The sequence below is a fragment of the Lampetra planeri genome, unplaced genomic scaffold (genome assembly GCF_965212315.1).
Source record: "Lampetra planeri unplaced genomic scaffold, kcLamPlan1.2.h2 scaffold_143, whole genome shotgun sequence".
NCBI lineage: Eukaryota > Metazoa > Chordata > Hyperoartia > Petromyzontiformes > Petromyzontidae > Lampetra > Lampetra planeri.
In genome coordinates, this window is record NW_027614152.1 from 1 (window position 1) to 21903 (window position 21903).

Consider the following 21903-nt stretch of genomic DNA (forward strand, 5'->3'; position numbering starts at 1 on the left):
TCACCACCATCACCATCATCACCATCATCACCATCACCGTCATCACTACCATCATCATCACCATCACCATCATCACCATCATCACTATCATCATCACCACCATCATCATCATCATCACCATCACCATCATCACCATCATCATCACCATCACCATCATCACCACCATCATCATCACCATCATTACCATCATCATCACCACCACCATCATCATCATCATCACCATCAACACCATCATCACCATCACCGCCATCAACACCATCATCATCATCACCATCATCACCACCATCAACACCATCATCATCATCACCATCATCACCACCATCATCATCACTACCATCATCATCATCATCACCACCATCACCATCATCACCATCATCATCACCATCATCACCATTATCACCACCACCATCATCCCATCACCATCATCACCACCACCATCATCATCACCATCTCCTCCCCCCCCTCCCCCCATCACCCCCCTCCTCCCTCCATCCCCCCCTTCCTCCCATCCCCCCCCTCCCCCATCCCCCCCTCCCCTCCCCCCATCCACCCCTCCTCCTTCCCCCATCCCCCCCTCCCCCCTCACACACACCTACACACCGACCCACCTACCCACCCACCCACCCACACACCTACACACCCACCTACACACCCACCTACACACGGACCTACACACCCACCCACCCACACACCCACCCACCCACACACCCACCCACACACCCACCCACCCGCACACCTACAAACACACACACACCAACCTACACACCCACCTACACACCCACACACCCACCCACCCACCTACCCACCCACCCACACACCTACACACCCACCTACACACCCACCCACCCACACACCCACACACCCACCCACACCACCACCCACACACACACCTACCCACCCATACGCCTACCCACACACCCACCCACACACCCACACCTACACACCGACCCACCTACCCACCCACCCACCCACACACCTACACACCCACCTACACACGGACCTACACACCCACACACCCACCCATCCACACACCCACCCACCCACACACCCACCCATACAACCACACACCTACACACCCACCCACCTACACACCCATACACCTACCCACCCACCCACACACACACACCTACACACCGACCCACCTACCCACCCACCCACCCACACACCTACACACCCACCTACACACCCACCTACACACGGACCTACACACCCACACACCCACCCACCCACACACCCACCCACCCACACACCCACCCATACAACCACACACCTACACACCCACCCACCTACACACCCATACACCTACACACCCACCCACACACACACACCTACACACCGACCCACCTACCCATCCACCCACCCACCCACCCACACACCTACACACCCACCTACACACCCACCTACACACGGACCTACACACCCACACACCCACCCACACACCCACCCACCCACACACCCACCCATACAACCACACACCTACACACCCACCCACCTACACACCCATACACCTACACACACACCTACCTACCCACCCAGCCACACACACACCCACACACCCACCTACACACACCCACCTACACACACACACACACACCCACACACACACCCACACACACACCCACACACCCACCTAGACACACACACCTACACACCTACACATCCACCCACCCACACACCCCCCCACCGACCCACCCACCACCCCACCACCTACCCACACACCCCCCACCTACCAGACCCCCCCCCCTACCTCCCCACACCCCTCCCGCCTGTATTTATACACCCACATCGACAGGCACGCGGCTGTCCGCTCAGGTGAACTTCAGCTGAGGGGTGACGGTCTTTGTGGTGTGGAGTTCTCATACGTCGGAGGTACTGATGTGTGTGTGTGTGTGGTGTGTGTGTGGTGTGTGTGTGGTGTGGTGTGTGTGTGGTGTGTGTGTGTGGTGTGTGTGGTGTGTGTGGTGTTTGTGTGTGGTGTGTGTGTGTGGTGTGTGTGTGGTGTGTATATAGGTGTGTGTATGTCTGTGTGTGGTGTGTATGTCTGTGTGTGGTGTGTGTGTGGTGTGTCTGGGTGTTTGTGGTGTGTGTGTGTGTGGTGTGTGTGTGTGTGTGGTGTGTGTGTGTGGTGTGCATAGGTGTGTGTATGTCTGTGTCTGATGTCTGTGGAGACAGAGACCCACACAGAGACCCACAGAGACCCACAGAGACCCCACAGAGACCCACAGAGACCCACAGAGACCACACAGAGACCCCACAGAGACCCACAGAGACCCCAACAGAGACCCACAGAGACGCACACAGAGACACACACAGAGACCCCACAGAAACCCACAGAGACCCACAGAGACCCCAACAGAGACCCACAGAGACCCACACAGAGACCCACAGAGACCCCAACAGAGACCCACAGAGACACACACAGAGACCCACAGAGACACACAGAGACACACAGAGACCCACAGAGACACACAGAGACCCACAGAGACCCACACAGAGACCCACAGAGACACACACAGAGACCCACACAGAGACCCACAGAGACCACACAGAGACCCACACAGAGACCCACAGAGACCCACACAGAGACCCACAGAGACCCACAGAGACCCACACAGAGACCCACAGAGACACACACAGAGACCCACACAGAGACCCACAGAGACCACACAGAGACCACACAGAGACCCCACAGAGACCCGTCGACCCACAGGCTATACGTGCGGCATCATTGTCGTTGAGTCTAATCCGTGGTTGTGATTTTCCAGGTGCTGTTCGTGGTGGTGGTGATGATGGTGGTGATGGTGAGAAGCGCCTTGCTCTTGATGCTCTGCATGGTGCAGATGCGGGGGGTGGTGACAGCAGAAGGTGAGTGGGTGGGTGAGTGGGTGGGTGAGTGGGTGAGTGAGTGGGTGAGTGGGTGGGTGAGTGGGTGAGTGAGTGGGTGGGTGAGTGAGTGAGTGGGTGGGTGAGTGGGTGAGTGGGTGAGTGGGTGAGTGGGTGGGTGAGTGGGTGGGAGGGTGAGTGGGTGAGTGAGTGGGTGAGTGAGTGGGTGAGTGAGTGGGTAGGTGAGTGGGTGAGTGGGTGGGTGAGTGGGTGAGTGGGTGGGTGAGTGGGTGAGTGGGTGGTTCAGTGGGTGAGTGGGTGGGTGGGTGAGTGAGTGAGTGGGTGGGTGGGTGAGTGAGTGAGTGGGTGGGTGGGTGAGTGGGTGGGTGGGTGAGTGGGTGGGTGGGTGAGTGTGTGAGTGGGTGGGTGAGTGGGTGGGTGAGCGGGTGAGTGAGTGGGTGGGTGAGTGTGTGAGTGTGTGAGTGTGTGGGTGAGTGGGTGAGTGGGAGGGTGGGTTAGTGGGTGAGTGGATGGGAGGGTGAGTGGGTGGGTGAGTGGGTGAGTGGGTGGGTGAGTGGGTGGGTGGGTGAGTGAGTGAGTGGGTGAGTGGGTGGGTGAGTGAGTGAGTGGGTGAGTGGGTGAGTGGGTGGGAGGGTGAGTGAGTGAGTGGGTGAGTGAGTGGGTGAGTCGGTGGGTGGGTGGATGAGTGGGAGGGTGAGTGAGCGAGTGGGTGGGTGGGTGAGTGAGTGAGCGAGTGGGAAGGTGGGTGAGTGAGTGGGTGGGTGAGTGGGTGGGTGAGTGAGTAAGTGAGTGGGTGGGTGGGTGAGTGGGTGAGTGGGTGGGTGGGTGGGTGAGTGGGTGGGTGGGTGAGTGGGTGGGTGAGTGGGTGAGTGGCTGAGTGAGTGGGGGAGTGGGTGAGTCGGTGGGTGGGTGGATGAGTGTGAGGGTGAGTGAGTGAGTGGGTGGGTGGGTGAGTGGGTGAGTGAGTGGGTGAGTGAGTGAGTGGGAGGGTGAGTGGGTGAGTGAGTGGGTGAGTGAGTGGGTGAGTGGGTGAGTCGGTGGGTGGGTGGATGAGTGGGAGGGTGAGTGAGTGGGTGGGTGGGTGAGTGGGTGGCTGGCTGGGTGGGTGAGTAAGTGAGTGGGTGGGTGGGTGAGTGGGTGAGTGGGTGAGTCGGTGGGTGGGTGGATGAGTGGGAGGGTGAGTGAGTGAGTGGGTGGGTGGGTGGGTGAGTGGGTGGCTGGCTGGGTGGGTGAGTAAGTGACTGGGTGGGTGGGTGAGTGGGTGAGTGGGTGAGTGAGTGGGTGGCTGGCTGGCTGGGTGAATGGGTGGGTGGGTGAGTGAGTGAGTGAGTGGGTGGGTGAGCGAGCGGGTGGGTGAGTGGGTGAGTGAGTGAGTGAGTGAGTGAGCGAGTGGGTGGCTGGGTGAGTTGGTTGCTGGTTGGGTGGGTGAGTGGGTGAGTGGGTGGGTGGCTGGCTGACTGGCTGGGTGAGTGAGTGGGTGAGTGAGTGGGTGAGTGAGTGGGTGGGTGAGTGGGTGAGTGAGTGGGTGAGTGAGCGGGCGAGTGACATTTTTTTAGTTCCTCTGGTGAAAAGGCAGCATCAGCAGTGTCTCAAGTACAAACAAATGCCCTTCGGGGTTGCTGCCTCAACGGCTGTGTGCTCATTCGAAAGCATGAGACCCGGGGCGTGAGAACGACGATTTCACGTGCAGCGCTACGCCCTCTCTGCTTCCTGAGAAGTTCGTCGCTAATTAAGGGACAAAACAGAGACCCACAGAGACCCACAGAGACCCATACAGAGACCCACACAGAGACCCACAGAGACCCACAGAGAGACCCACAGAGACCCACAGAGACCCATACAGAGACCCACACAGACCCAAAGAGAGACCCACAGAGACCCACAGAGACCCACTGAGACCCACACAGAGACCCAGAGAGACCCCACAGAGACACACACAGAGACCCACAGAGACCCACGGAGAGACCCACACAGAGACCCACACAGAGACCCACACAAAGACACACACAGAGACACACAAAGACCCACACAGAGACCCACACAGAGAACCACACAGACACCCACACAGAGACCCACAGAGACCCACAGAGACCCACACAGAGACCCACACAGAGACCCACACAGAGACCCACACAGAGACCCACACAGACCCACAGAGACCCACACAGAGACCCATAGAGACCCACACAGAGACCCACACAGAGACCCCCACAGAGACCCACAGAGATCCACACATAGACCCACACAGAGACCTACAAAAACAGCGCACTATCAGAGTATTGAGAGCTCGGGGTAAGCATTTACACTATGAGACCTCCTTTACCAGTGGCAAAATATAGTAGTAGGTTTTTACCCTTTCAACTTGTACAAAACATCTTCAAGTGACTATGCGCAAACAAAAAAATCCAGGAAAAAACTTAAAAATCTTCGAGCAAAAAGCACCGTACACCAACGCTGTCAAACAACAACAACAACAACCACAAGACAACTTAGATTAAAGCCATCACTCTAACTCCTGACTACAACAAACAAACGTGGCCAAACCAAGAAACGTTCTCGAAATCACCAAAATAAAGCCATAAATGCAATGTAACAGTGATCGCAGGAGCTGTGACCGACTTTTCACAACAATCGATATCAACAACATGCAGCCATAGCTGGCTGCATGAGTCACTCCACAACAGCCGGCGCATCAATAGGTGTATCAACATTTTTGCAATGCACCTTTTAAAGATCAGCACACTAAATTGCCCGATGATGCTGGATGCAATTACCAGCGAAACGTCGTGCTACTCAAAAATTGTAAATGTTGTGGCTTCACGCTTCAACACACCGGTGTGGGGGCTAAAGCAGTGAACTAATTTGTCTTTTGTCAACGTGACGCTTTTTTTACTGATTGGCCGTGTCGGGTGGTGGAGGGTTACGACACTTTTATAAATAACGCGGCGATCTAAACCCCTAAACGTTGATTATAAATAATAATGGTCGAGAAAGCCTTACACGTGTTAAACTAAATCGAAACACCAAGATCATACTTTGCAGCAGTCATCCGGAGCGAAAACATTTGATTTCAGGTTGCTGCTGCTGCCGCTGTATGGGACAATAGCTTATGGGCACCCCCAGTGGCAGCTGTCTCTGTGTGTGAGTCCATCAGTAGTAGGGGTAGCGATGGTTGCTGCTGCTGCTGTTGTTGTTGTTGTTGTGGTCATTCGAGGTCTCACGTTGCTGCTGTTTCCCTCCTGTGCGTGTGCAGCTGCGCACTGGTGCTACACAAACTCGTCGTGCGGTGAGTTCCAACCCGGGGGTTGGTGGCTCACTCGGAGATCGCACACGGAGAGACCCAAAGGGTCATCGCCACACGGAGACCCATAGAGTCATCATCACACGGAGACCCAGAGTCATCGCTACACGGAGACTCATAGAGTCATCGCCACATAGAGACCCATAGAGTCATCATCACACGGAGACCCATAGAGTCATCGCTACACGGAGACCCATAGAGTCATCGCCACACGGAGATCCATAGAGTCATCATCACACGTAGATCCATAGAGTCATCGCTACACGGAGACCCATAGAGTCATCGCCACACGGAGACCCATAGAGTCATCGCCACACGGAGACCCATAGAGTCATCGCCACATAGAGACCTATAGAGTCATCGCTACACGGAGACCCATAGAGTCATCGCCACACGGAGACCCATAGAGTCATCGCCACATAGAGACCTATAGAGTCATCGCTACACGGAGACCCATAGAGTCATCGCCACACGGAGACCCATAGAGTCATCATCACACGGAGACCCATAGAGTCATCGCTACACGGAGACCCATAGAGTCATCGCCACACGGAGACCCATAGAGTCATCGCCACATAGAGACCTATAGAGTCATCGCTACACGGAGACCCATAGAGTCATCGCCACATAGAGACCCATAGAGTCATCGCCACACGGAGACCCATAGAGTCATCGCTACACGGAGACCCATAGAGTCATCGCCACACGGAGACCCATAGAGTCATCGCCACACGGAGACCCATAGAGTCATCGCCACATAGAGACCTATAGAGTCATCGCTACACGGAGACCCATAAAGTCATCGCCACATAGAGACCTATAGAGTCATCGCTACACGGAGACCCATAGAGTCATCGCTACACGGAGACCCATAGAGTCATCGCCACATAGAGATCTATAGAGTCATCGCTACACGGAGACCCATAGAGTCATCATCACACGGAGACCCATAGAGTCATCGCCACACGGAGACCCATAGAGTCATCGCCACATAGAGACCTATAAAGTCATCGCTACACGGAGACCCATAGAGTCATCATCACACGGAAACCCATAGACTCATCACACAGAGACCCATAGACTCATCACCACACAGAGACCCATAGAGTCATCACATAGAGACCCATAGAGTCATCGCCACATAGAGGCACATAGACTCATCGCCACACGGAGACCCATAGAGTCATCACATAGAGACCCATAGAGTCATCGCCACACAGAGACCCATAGACTCATCACACACAGAGACCCACAGACTCATCACCACACAGAGACCCACAGACTCACCACACAGAGACCCACAGACTCACCACCACACAGAGACCCACAGACTCACCACACAGAGACCCACAGATTCACCATACAGAGAACCCACAGACTCACCACACAGAGAGACCCACAGACTCACCACCACACAGAGACCCACAGACTCACCACACAGAGACCCACAGACTCACCAGAGACCCACAGACTCACCACCACACAGAGACCCATAGACTCACCACACTGAGACCCACAGACTCACCACCACACAGAGACCCACAGACTCACCACCACACAGAGACCCACAGACTCACCAGAGACCCACAGACTCACCACCACACAGAGACCCACAAACTCACCACACACAGAGACCCACAGACTCACCACCACACAGAGACCCACAGACTCACCACCACACAGAGACCCACAAACTCACCACACACAGAGACCCACAGACTCACCACACACAGAGACCCACAGACTCACCACACACACAGACCCACAGACTCACCACCACACAGAGACCCACAGACTCACCACCACACAAAGACCCACAGACTCACCACCACACAGAGACCCACAGACTCACCACCACACAGAGACCCACAGACTCACCACCACACAGAGACCCACAGACTCACCACCACACAGAGACCCACAGACTCACCACCACACAGAGACCCACAGACTCACCACCACACAGAGACCCACAGACTCACCACACACACAGAGACCCACAGACTCACCACCACACAGAGACCCACAGACTCACCACCACACAGAGACCCACAGACTCACCACACAGATACCCACAGACTCACCACACACACACAGACCCACAGACTCACCACCACACAGAAGCCCATCTGATGCTGCAACTACTACGCCCCCTGCTGTTCTTCTGTGTCCCACGTTCTATATTAGAACGGGAGACACAGCAGAGCCTCGCCATTCTGGCGAATTGCCCGATGATGCTGGATGCAATTACCAGCGAAACGTCGTGCTACTCAAATTGTAAATGTTGTGGCTTCAACACAGCGGTGGGCTAAAGTAGTGAACTATTTGTCTTTTGTCAACGTGACACATGTTTTACTGATTGGCCGTGTCGGGTGGTGGAGGGTTACAACACATTTATAAATAACGCGATCTAAACCCAAAAACGTTGATTATGAATAACATTGGTCGCGAAAGCCTCACAAGTGTTAAACTGATCTTATACTGCTACTACTACTCACCCAGCGAATGCTACTACTGCTGCTACTGCTACTACTGCTGCTACTGCTGCTACTACTACTGCTGCTACTGCTACTACTGCTGCTACTGCTACTACTGCTGCTACTGCTGCTACTACTACTGCTGCTACTGCTGCTACTACTACTGCTGCTGCTACTGCTACTACTGCTACTGCTGCTACTGCTACTACTGCTACTACTACTACTCATCCTACTGCTGCTGCTACTACTACTGCTGCTGCTACTGCTGCTACTACTGCTGCTACTGCTGCTACTACTACTGCTGCTACTGCTGCTACTACTACTGCTGCTACTACTGCTGCTACTGCTGCTACTACTGCTGCTGCTACTGCTGCTACTACTGCTGCTACTGCTGCTACTACTGCTGCTACTGCTGCTACTACTACTGCTACTACTGCTACTGCTACTACTGCTACTACTGCTACTGCTACTACTCATCCTACTGCTGCTGCTACTACTACTGCTACTACTGCTGCTGCTGCTACTGCTACTACTGCTACTGCTACTACTCATCCTACTGCTGCTGCTACTCATCCTACTGCTGCTACTCATCCTACTACTGCTGCTACTGCTACTACTGCTACTGCTGCTACTCATCCTGCTGCTGCTACTGCTGCTACTACTACTGCTACTACTGCTGCTGCTACTACTACTGCTACTACTGCTGCTACTACTGCTACTACTGCTGCTACTACTACTGCTGCTACTACTACTACTGCTACTACTACTACTGCTACTACTGCTGCTACTACTGCTACTACTGCTACTACTCATCCTGCTACTACTGCTACTACTACTACTACTGCTGCTGCTACTACTACTGCTACTACTACTACTGCTACTACTGCTGCTACTACTGCTGCTGCTGCTACTACTGCTACTACTGCTGCTACTACTGCTACTACTGCTGCTACTACTACTGCTGCTACTACTACTGCTGCTACTACTACTACTGCTACTACTACTACTGCTGCTACTACTGCTGCAACTGCTACTACTCATCCTGCTGCTACTACTGCTACTACTACTACTACTGCTGCTGCTACTACTACTGCTACTACTGCTACTACTGCTGCTACTACTGCTGCTGCTGCTACTACTGCTACTACTGCTGCTACTACTGCTACTACTGCTGCTACTACTACTGCTGCTACTACTACTGCTGCTACTACTACAACTGCTACTACTACTACTGCTGCTACTACTGCTGCAACTGCTACTACTCATCCTGCTGCTACTACTGCTACTACTCATCCTGCTACTACTACTACTGCTACTACTACTGCTACTATTGCTACTACTACTACTACTGCTACAAATTCTACTACTGCTACTACTACTGCTACTACTACTACTGCCACTACTGCTACTACTGCTGCTACTACTGCTACTACTGCTACTGCTACTACTACTACTACTGCTGCTACTAATGCTACTACTGCTACTACTACTGCTACCACTACTGCTACTACTGCTACTACTGCTACTACTACTGTTACTAATTCTACTACTGCTACTACTACTACTGCCACTACTGCTACTACTGCTGCTACTACTGCCACTACTGCTACTACTGCTGCTACTACTGCTACTACTGCTACTGCTACTACTACTACTACTGCTGCTACTAATGCTACTACTGCTACTACTACTGCTACCACTACTGCTACTACTGCTACTACTGCTACTACTACTGTTACTAATTCTACTACTGCTACTACTACTACTGCCACTACTGCTACTACTGCTGCTACTACTGCCACTACTGCTACTACTGCTGCTACTACTGCTACTACTCCTACTGCTACTACTCATCCTACTGCTGCTCCGTGCGACGTCGACAATTTGACAGCGACGTGCGACGGTTTGACTGCGACGATTTCATTGCGACGTCGACGATTTCATTGCGACGTCGACGATTTCATTGCGACGCCGATGATTTCATTGTGACGTCGACGATTTCATTGCGACGTCGATGATTTCATTGCGACGTCTACGATTTCATTGCGACGTCGACGATTTCATTGCGACGTTGACGATTTCATTGCGACGTCGCCGATTTCATTGCGACGTCGACGGTTTCATTGCGACGTCGACGATTTCATTGCGACGTCGACGATTTCATTGCGACGTCTACGATTTGATTGTGACGTCGACGATTTCATTGTGACGTCACCAGTGCTGTAACCCCCCCCCCCCCCCCATCACACGCAGGCCCTGCCACGTGGTCCACCAACTTTCCCTCGTCGTGCAACAGTACGTTGCGACAGTCGCCGGTGAACATCAACTCGAGCGGCTCCATCCCCCTGTGGCCCGTCGACCCCCTGAGTCTCCACGGCTGGGAGGGGACCGCCGGGCAGAACTGGACTGTGGTGAACAATGGGCACTCCGGTAACTCACGGTGACTGTGATGATGGTGATGATGGTGATGATGATGACGACGATGATGACGATGATGACGACGATGATGATGATGATGACGACGATGATGACAATGACGACGACGATGATGATGATGAAGATGATGATGACGATGATGTTGATGATGACAATGACGACAACGATGATGATGATGACGATGATGATGATGACGACGATGATGACGATGATGACAATGATGATGACGATGATGACAATGACGATGATGATGATGATGATGGTGATGATGGTGATGATGGTGATGATGACGACGATGATGACGACGATGACGACGATGATGATGACGATGATGACGATGATGATGATGATTATACACTGGTCAACACACTTTTTCTGGCATAAAGTATTCCAACGGCTTTAAGGTAATTTTGTGGGGTGCTGATTCCAAATCTGGCATCAGTTTTTGACTATCGCATCAGGTTTTTGAGATATCAAATATTGCATTTTCAATCAAAACCGCGTAAGAAAATGTTTAAATAAATGTGGATATCTACATAACATGATATTATAAACACACTCTCCTAAAAATACAGCACCGTGTTTTAACACTAAAGCAGCCACTGGCTCGCAACAACTTGCAATCATAAGTGACAGAGTTAATTTCGAGTAAATCAATGAAAATGGGGTATGCCGATAGCATAAAAATGAGATGTGAGAGAGCAAATCTGAGATCAGATTTGGAATCAGCACCCTGAAATTAGTCTAGAACAGCTGCAAAAGTCCAGGCCAGAAAAAAATGCTTTTTGTTGTTGACCAGTGTTATCAAGTGATGCACAACACATATTTCAATTCCTTACAGTTGTCTCTGTGTGTGTCTCTGTGTGTGCGTGTCTCTGTGTGTCTCTGTGTGTGTGTCTCTGTGTGTCTCTGTGTGTGTCTCTGTGTGTGTGTGTCTCTCTGTGTCTCTCTGTGTGTGTCTCTGTGTGTTTCTGTGTGTGTCTGTGTGTGTCTCTGTGCGTGTCTCTGTGTCTCTCTCTGTGTGTCTCTGTGTGTGTCTCTGTGTGTGTGTGTCTCTCTGTGTCTCTCTGTGTGTGTCTCTGTGTGTCTCTCTGTCTCTGTGCGTGTCTCTGTGCGTGTCTCTGTGTCTCTCTCTGTGTGTCTCTGTGTGTGTCTCTGTGTGTGTGTGTCTCTGTGTGTCTCTCTGTGTCTCTGTGCGTGTCTCTGTGTCTCTCTCTGTGTGTCTCTCTGTGTGTGTCTCTCTCTCTTTGCGACCTGCGCAGTGTCCGTGTCGCTGCCCGCCGGCCTGAGCGTGTCGGGCGGCGCTCTGAACGGGACGTACATCACCGACAGCTTCCACTTCCACTGGGGAAGCCCGGGCAACCAGGCCGCAGGCTCCGAGCACGCCATAGACGGAGTCTGGTACCCCCTGGAGGTGATGAGGGTGGCGGTGGTGACCACAGCGGTGGTGGTGGCCGTCGTCGGATTAATAGTCGTGAAGATGATGATGAGCGTGGCTCTGATCGCTAGCGCCTAGCCCCTACCGATAGTCCCTACTGCTATGCCCTACCACTAGTCTCTACCGCTAGTCTCTACCACTAGTTTAAATTTCGATTTAAAGCTTTCGTGACTGCAGGGATTCATCTTCTTGGTTCTTTCGGTAAAGTCATCACGTAGAATGGAAATAATAAAAATAATAAAAATAAAACATAATCAAATACAATTCTCACGACGTTTCGGCCACAACGCAAGCAGCCGTCCTCAGGTGAAGAACAGGTCTGTCGGAAAGACAGCGTCTGAAACTTCAGACTCTGTCTTTCTACCGCTAGTCCCTACCGCTAGCCCTAGCTTCTACTGCTAACCCCTAATGCTAGTCCCTACCGCTAGCCCTAGCTCCTACTGCTAGCCCCTAACGCTAGTCCCTACCGCTAGCCCTAGCTCCTACTGCTAACCCCTGACGCTAGTCCCTACCGCTAGCCCTAGCTCCTACTGCTAGCCCCTAACGCTAGTCCCTACCGCTAGCCCTAGCTCCTACTGCTAACCCCTAATGCTAGTCCCTACCGCTAGCCCTAGCTCCTACTGCTAACCTCTGACGCTAGTCTCTACCGCTAGTCCCTAGCTCCTACCGCTAGCCCTAGCTCCTACTGCTAACCCCTGACGCTAGTCCCTACCGCTAGCCCTAGCTTCTACTGCTAACCCCTGACGCTAGTCCTTACCGCTAGCCCTAGCTTCTACTGCTAACCCCTAACGCTAGTCCCTACCACTAGCCCTAGCTCCTACCGCTAGCCCCTAATGCTAGTCCCTACCGCTAGTCCTAGCTCCTACTGCTAACCCCTAACGCTAGTCCCTACCACTAGCCCTAGCTCCTACCGCTAGCCCCTAATGCTAGTCCCTACCGCTAGTCCTAGCTCCTACTGCTAACCCCTAACGCTAGTCCCTACCACTAGCCCTAGCTCCTACCGCTAGCCCCTAATGCTAGTCCCTACCGCTAGTCCTAGCTCCTACTGCTAACCCCTAACGCTAGTCCCTACCGCTAGCCCTAGCTCCTACCGCTAGCCCCTAACGCTAGTCCTTACCGCTAGCCCTAGCTCCTACCGCTAGTCTCTACCGATAGCCCCTAGCTCCTACCGCTAGCCCCTAACGCTAGTCTCTACGGTTAGCCCCACCGTGCTCTCTGTGACGTGCTGTGAATTGCAGATGCACATCATTAACTACAGGCAGAGCTACGGCAACGTGAGCGCGGCCAAGGGCTACCCAGACGGGCTCGCCGTGTTCGGTGTCTTCTTCCAGGTAGCCACGCACCCCACCCAGTACAGTGTGTGTAGTGTGTAGTGTAGTGCTTAGTGTAGTGAGTGTAGTGTGTGCAGTGTGTGTAGTGTGTAGTGTAGTGCGTGTAGTGAGTGTAGTGTGTGTAGTGTATAGAGTAGTGTGTGGTGTGTGTAGTGTACGTAGTGTATAGTGTAGTGTAGTGTATAGTGTAGTGCGTAGTGTAGTGTGTGCAGTGTGTGCAGTGTGTGTAGTGTATAGTGTAGTGTGTGCAGTGTATAGTGTAGTGTGTTGTGTGTAGTGTATAGTGCAGAGTAGTGTGTAGTGTGTGTAGTGTGTGTAGTGTGTGTAGTGTGTGTAGTATAGTGTAGTGTGTAGTGTAGTGCGTGTAGTGAGTGCAGTGTGGTGTGTAGTGCGTAGTGTAGTGTGTGGTGTGTGTAGCGTACGTAGTGTATAGTGTAGTGTAGCCACGCACCCCACCAGCCTCTGTCACCCCACCCACCCACCCACCAGTGTTTACTGTGTAGTGTAGTGCGTAGTGTAGTGAGTGTAGTGTGTGTAGTGTATAGTGTAGTGTGTGCAGTGTGTAGTGTATAGTGTAGTGTATAGTGTAATGCACGTAGTGTATAGTGTAGTGTATAGTGTAGTGTATAGTGTAATGCTCGTAGCGTAGTGTGTAGTGTATAGTGTAGTGTATAGTGTAATGCACGTAGGGTATAGTGTAGTGTATCGTGTAGTGTATAGTGTAATGCACGTAGTGTATAGTGTAGTGTATAGTGTAATGCACGTAGTGTATAGTGTAGTGTATGTAGTGTAATGCTCGTAGTGTATAGTGTAGTGTATGTATAGTTTAGTGTATAGTGCAGTGTATAGTGTAATGCACGTAGTGTGTAGTGTATAGTGTAGTGTATAGTAGTGTAGTGTATAGTGTGCCGCAATGCCTCCCCGCGTGATGCCGCACGGCCGTCTGACGGATTCCTCGCGTGGTCCACCAACCCTCGCACCACCGCTCCTCGACACGCAGGTGGGAGCGAATTTCTCGAGTCTGGACTCGTTCCTCACAGCGCTGCCCAACATCTCGCTCCCAGGTGATTGTGTGTACTGTGTGTGTACTGTGTTTGTGCACTGTTGTACTGTGTATGTGTACTGTGTGTGTGAGTACTGTGTGTACTGTGTGTGTGTACTGTGTGTGTACTGTGTGTGTGTACTGTGGTACTGTGTGTACTGTGTGTACTGTGTGTGTGTACTGTGTGTGTGTGTACTGTGTGTGTGTACGGTGTGTGTGTACTGTGTGTGTACTGTGTGTGTGTATTGTGTGTGTGTACTGTGTGTGTGCACTGTGTGTGTGTACTGTGTGTGCTGTGTGTGTGTACTGTGTGTGTGTGCTGTGTGTGTGTGTACTGTGTGTGTACTGTGCGTGCGTGTGTAGCGTGTACTGTGTGTACTGTGTGTGTACGGTGTGTATGTACTGTGTGTGTGTGTACTGTGTGTGTGTACTGTGTGCGTGTACTGTGTGTGTACTGCGTGCGTGTACTGTGTGCGTGTACTGCGCCCGTGTGCGTGTACTGTGTGTGTACTGCGCGCGTGTGTGTGTACTGTGTGTACTGTGTGTACTGTGTGTGTACTGTGTGTGTGTACTGTGTGTGTACTGTGTGTGTGCGTGTACTGTGTGTGTGTACCTACTGTGTGTGTGTACTGTGTGTGTGCCTACTGTGTGTGTATGTGTACCCACTGTGTGTGTGTGTACTGTGTGTGTGTGTACTGTGTGTGCTGCGTGTGTGTGTACTGACACAGTACACACACACGCACACAGTACACACACACAGAGTACACACAGTACACACGCGGTGTGTGTGTGTACTGCGTGTGTGTGTATTTATTAATAATGATTAGTTATCAACAATTTCAGTAAATATTAATTATTTATTAAGTATTCATAGTAATTATTTATTAACACGTATTAACAATAAATGTATTATTCATTAACAATATAAAAAATAATTATTTATTCATTACTAATAGTCATTAATCATCATTAACGTATCAACAACACGTTTATTGATAATTTGTTATTTTACCCTTCTATCTGGCAACAAAACTGACACCTTTTTTACAAGGAGTCATATTTACATAGACCACAATACCTGCAGCCATAATGCAAACAAAAAACACAACTTTGATAATGTACGCATTGTCCTTGAAGATGATTGGTCCACACCCGAGACAGCTTTCCTTAGAGCCTAGTCTCACATGGTGTTGGACCAGATGACGCCAAAAGGCGCACAACTCAAAGACAATGCACCATCAGAGTATGAGAGCTTGGGGTGAAGGATTTACACCATTGGAACCTCATTTGCCAGTAAAAAATATGACAATTGTTTTTTACCCTTTTATCTGGCAACAAAACTGCCACCTTTTTTTTTACAAGGAGTCATGTTTACATAGACCACAATACCTGCAGTCATTATGTCTTTTAGCGTCATCTGGTCCAACACCATGTGAGACTAGGCTCTAAGGAAAGCTGTCTCGGGTGTGGACCAATCAACTTCAAGGACAGTGCACATACATTATCAGTCATGTTTTTTGTTTGCATTATGACTGCAGGTATTGTGGTCAATGCAAACATGACTCCTTGTAAAAAAAAGGTGTCAGTTTTGTTGCCAGATAGAAGGGTAAAAAACCAATTATCATATTTTTTACTGGCAAATGAGGTTCCAATGGAGCACGTATATTATTAATGATCACGATAAATTAAACCGAGAAGATGGATTTTGGCTCAGCAATCATTGGAAGGACGTAATAAACCATTTCGGATCTTAACTGATTGTGTTCACGTTTACGGTGATTTTCAGACTGCAGTCCACTCACTGGCATTGACTGTGTATCTTGTGTTCTCCACAGGGAAGGCTTTATTTGCACCGCTGCGGGTTTCCTGCCACCGTTCTCCCATTCACATGTTTCATTGCTTCTACATACTATTAACATTCCCCCCCTTTGTTAATGCTACCCCCTGCCCCCTCCCTTTGGTGCTGCTGATCCTGCATAATGCATGGGCATAATATGACTTTGAAACCCCCCCCGCCCACCTCCTACGCATTTTCCATGAATATGCTAAATTCCTCTTGATATGCACATTCTTTTGTTAAGGCGCTCTTCTTCTTCCACCTCCAACTCAGCTTATATATAAGCTCCTAGCTTGGCAGTGTCTCATTCTTCACCTGAAGACGGCTGCTTGCGTTGTAGCCGAAACGTCGTGAGAATTATTTTATTATGTTTTATTTTATTATTTTATTACTTCCCTTCTACGTGATGACTTTACCGAAAGAACCAAGAAGATGAATTATCGATCGCTCGCTATTATTTAATTCTTACGAATTTTGTCTCGATTTGATTGTTCCTCCCCCCCCCCGCCCGTCCGCCCTAGGCATGAACAGCAGCGTGACGGCCCCGAACCTCCTGTCGTTTGTGCCGGGAGCGCTCGCATCGAACGCCGGCTCCTTCTACCGATACAACGGCTCTCTCACGACGCCCACCTGCGACGAGTCGGTGATCTGGAGCGTATTCCAGAAGCGACTCTCGCTGGGGCAAGCACAGGTGTGGTGTGTGTGGTGTGTGCGGTGTGTGCGGTGTGTGTAGAGTGTGGTGTGTGTGGTGTGTGTAGTGTGGTGTGTGTGGTGTGTGTGGTGTGTGTAGTGTGGTGTGTGTGGTGTGTGTAGAGTATGTGTGTGTGTAGAGTGTGTGTGTGTAGAGTGTGTGTGCAGAGTGTGTGTAGAGTGTGGTGTGTTGTGTAGAGCGTGGGGTGGTGTGTGTTGTGTGTGTGGGGAGTGTGGTGTGGTGTGTGTGGTGAGGGTGGTGTGGTGTGTGTGTAGAGTGTGTGTGTGGTGTGTGTGGTGTGTGTGGTGTGTGTGGTGTGTGTGGTGTGTGTGGTGTGTGTGGTGTGTGTGGTGTGTGTGGTGTGTGTGGTGTGTGTGGTGTGTGTGGTGTGTGTGGTGTGTGTGGTGTGTGTGGTGTGTGTGGTGTGTGTGGTGTGTGTGGTGTGTGTGGTGTGTGTGGTGTGTGTGGTGTGTATGTGGTCCCATCGGTGAGCTCCTCCGGCAGGCAAGGCTGCGTTGGCTGGGTCATGTAGCCCGCATGCCCAGCCACCGCATGCCCAAACAGCTTTTGTTCGGCCGGATCGAGGGGGCTAAACGGGCGCGGCACGGGCTAGAGAAGAGATGGAGTGATGTGGTACAGGAGGATGTGGAGCTGAGTGGACTTGCCGATGACTGGTACCAGCGGTGTCAAGATCGGCCTCAGTGGAGGAGGCTCGTGAAGGACGCTACTGGGCAGTTGGAGGCAGTCGCCCTCCAACAACAACGGAGGGCGGAGGAGCGACGCTCACAACAACGAGCGGAGCGCCGGGTGGCTAAAGCACAGCAAGTTGGCACAGTAGGGGGCACAGGTGGTGCATCAGCCAGTCATCTCGGTCATCTCGGTCAGTCGACCCGTGGCACCTGCTGGGTCTGCCCCGTGACCTCCTGCCAGCGGGCGTTCGACACTTCACGTGGCCTCAAGGTGCACATGGCCTGGCACAAGCGTCGTGGTGACGTCACCGCCACTTAGTGGCGAATGGCGGTTGTTGTTGTTGTTGTGTGTGTACCTGTGTGTGTGTGGGTATAGCTGTGTATGTGTAGGTGTGTGTTGGCCTGTGTGGTTGTTGTTGTTGTTTGCTAAACCACTGCCCAACCGCTCACCCACCCGCACCGCTCCACAGCTTGATCTGTTCAGCACCCTCTTGTTCTACGACGCCAAGGGGACGGAGCCGCTGGTCAACAACTTCCGTCCCGTCCAGAGCCTGGGCACCCGTGCCGTCTACTTCATGGACACCACCAACGCCACCACCACCAACGCCACCACCACCACCCTCTCGCCGGCCACACCATCGCCCACCGCCGCAGCGCCCGGCCAACACCCTCCGTCGCCCGGCCTCACCACCTCCCTCCTCATCCTCGCATCGTTACTCACCTGGGCAGCCGGTGCTCACCTGTAGAGGTGGGGAGAGTGGTGGGTGGTTAGAGGCAGGGGGGGGGGGGGTGATAGGTGAGGTGGGTTAGGTGGACTTGTTTCTGGTAGGTGACGTTTCCAGGCACAGGTAGACTCACCTGTACGTGAAAGACTCACCTGTACGTGGGGGTCACGTAGAAGGGAAGTAATAAAATAATAAAAATAAAACATAATAAAATAATTCTCACGACGTTTCGGCTACAACACACGTTTCGGCTACAAGGCAAGCAGACGGCTGCTTGCGTTGTAGCCGAAACGTCGTGAGAATTATTTTATTATGTTTTATTTTTATTATTTTATTACTTCCCTTCTACGTGACGACTTTACCGAAAAAACCAAGAAGATGAATCCCTGCAGTCACGAAAGCTTTAAATCGAAATTTATACGTGGGGGTGGAGGTTTATCTACCAGCGGGTCAACTCCTCCAGTAGAGAGTTGACTTGGCTCGTCATCCTCGTCATCTTCGTTCTCTTACCAGCGGTCGACAACAACAACAACAATCAAACTAATTGGCATCACCTTCTTGTTTGTGCAAATAATCTTTTTCGGCATCCGTCCTGAGCCGTTTTGCCATAGGAATGTGGAATGTCCATCAAATATTTTTTTGTTAACCTACAATTTTTTTTTTAACCTTGACTTAAAACTTTCGTGACGGCGGGAATTCACATTCTTTGGTGCTTTCGGTAAAAGTCACGTAGATAGATAGAAAAAAAGAATGAAGTGAACAAAGATACAAAATAGAAACCACAAAGTTTCGATCACAACACCGGGGATTGTCTTCAGCAGGAAGATGATCGTCGTGGTTTTTTTTTATTTTATTTCTATTCACTTTATTTTTCTTTCTATCTACGTGACTTTACCGAAAGAACAGAATACTAAAATTAAAACATCAACGTGACCTTAACCTCAAACACAGTCGGCGAAGGGTGCAGTAAATCGACCAATCGGATGCGAGAGATTATTGATACGAAGGCGACCAATCGCGTGGCTGCGTGAATCCGTCCAATCACTGAGGTTGTTTTTCGCTAAGACCCCCCCCCCCCATAACTCTGACGTCAGACTGACCCAACCCACCATCATCACCCTCTAACTTTTGACACTTTTAAAAAATGTATGTGTTTTTAAATGTTTAGTTTCTTCGTAATTACACTTTTTCAGCAAATGATTAGACACGCATTTGATTCGCGTTAACATGCCTGTCAACCCCTTATCAGTGCTGCCCTGCCTTAGAACAGACCAAGTCAGACCTCACTGGTCACCCTGTCTCCCTTTAGAAATGCAATGTGGTGAATACTTGACCAGTGGTGGTGGTAGTGGTCACTCTACTGACCAATGAGAAGTCACCCTAGCTGGCACGTGAGCACGTGTGTCTGTGTGTGTGTCTGTGTGTGGGGAGCGGTGGTGTAGTGGTTAGCGCGCTGCGCTACGAACCCGGCGACCCGAGTTCGATTCCCGCTCACGGCCAACATCAGTGACGATTATCTGAACCGGTCCTGGGCCTCCCCTAGGTCGACTCAGCCTAAAAAATGAGTACATGGTGCGATGTGTAAACATTGCCACTAGGGAGACAAAGGCGGACGGGCGTGGTGCTGGCCACCCACCCCCTCGTGTGCCGGCCTTCATAGATGCTCGCTAACAGCATTTGCCTCTACAGTTTGTTAAGGCTACACGGCGGATCTTTGTGTGTGTGTTGAACTTCTTTCGCACCTTGACATAAACTTAATGGGAGGTGCAGGGAGAGGGGAGAAGTACGACAGACTGGAACCGCTTGCCGCTGTGTTCGTGAGCAGGAATCAGTTCGTCGGTGCAGGTGACGATTTTGAAAGGTGCACAGCTCCCGACGGCTTCCTCGGATGGGAAGAGCGTTCGAAACGTCGCGCACTTTGAACGTCTTCGGCGCCGTACGTGGCTAATCGCGCGAATCGGGAGGTGCACGGGGGTGGGAAATACAACGATACGAAACGCGACAAGGAGCAGTTCTGATAATTGTTTTTTTACCCTTTTATCTGGCAACAAAACTGACACCTTTTTTACGAGGAGTCATGTTTGCATAGACCACAATACCTGCAGTCATAATGCAAACAAAAAACATAACTATGATAATGATATGCACTGGTCCACACCCGAGACAGCTTTCCTTAGAGCCTAGTCTCACATAAAAAAAGGTGTCAGTTTTGTTGCCATATAGAAGGGTCAAAAACCAAGTATCATATTTATTTACTGGCAAATGAGGTTCCAATGGTGTGAATGCTTACCCCGAGCTCTCATACTCTGATGGTGCGTTGTCTTTGAGTTGTGCGCCTTTTGCGTCATCTGGTCCAACACCATGTGAGACTGGGCTCTAAGGAAAGCTGTCTCGGGTGTGGACCAATCAACTTCAAGGACAGCGCATACATTATCAGAGTTGTGTTTTTTGTTTGCATTACGACCGCAGGTATTGTGGTCTATGCAAACATGACTCCTCGTAAAAAAGGTGTCAGTTTTGTTGGCAGATAAAAGGGTAAAAAACCAATTATCATATTTTTTACTGGAAAATGAGGTACCAATGGTGTAAGGAGCAGTTCTGTGAAGCAATGAGTTTGTCAAATCTAGATGATGATTATTTCCAAGTGTGCGCATCTTCCGGTCGCTTCCTGATATCGGAAGGGAGAGCGTTCCAGACGGCCGCAGGAGCGCGTCTGAAAGGGCAGCAGCGATGAAGCGGTGACCACCGTCTTTGTTCGATGGCCATCCAAAATTCGCCGCCGCCGCTGCTGCTGCAAGGATGACCGGAGGAGTTCGCGTGATGATGTTCCATGCTCCTTGAGATCGGCGAGAGAATTGTGGTTAATTTGTGGCAAGGCACTTTGTGTGTGTGATGGGTGTAATAAGTAACGTATCCTGATTCATGATGATTTCAATAAAGACGTTATATAGCAGTCGCACTAAACCTTTTAAGGCAATAAAGACAACATTACCACGTGTGTGTGTGTACCTGTGTATTGTGTACCTGTGTATTGTGTACGTGTGTGTGTGTCTGTGTAGGGAGTGGTAGTGTAGTGGTTAGCGCTACCCTGC

General features: G+C 51.1%; 1 protein-coding gene across 1 annotated transcript; it reads left to right on the forward strand.

Annotated features, from left to right (window-relative positions):
• Positions 1-1779: 1779 nt before the first annotated feature.
• LOC144739324 (carbonic anhydrase 2-like) lies at positions 1780-21809 on the forward strand. Its single transcript, XM_078622286.1, has 9 exons — positions 1780-1869; positions 2766-2865; positions 6098-6130; positions 10876-11052; positions 12321-12472; positions 13735-13827; positions 14828-14891; positions 17228-17397; positions 18557-21809. Exons 2-9 carry the CDS (start codon positions 2787-2789, stop codon positions 18830-18832), a joined length of 1044 nt encoding a protein of 347 aa, XP_078478412.1. The 5' UTR covers positions 1780-1869; positions 2766-2786; the 3' UTR covers positions 18833-21809.
• The last annotated feature ends 94 nt before the right edge of the window (positions 21810-21903 follow it).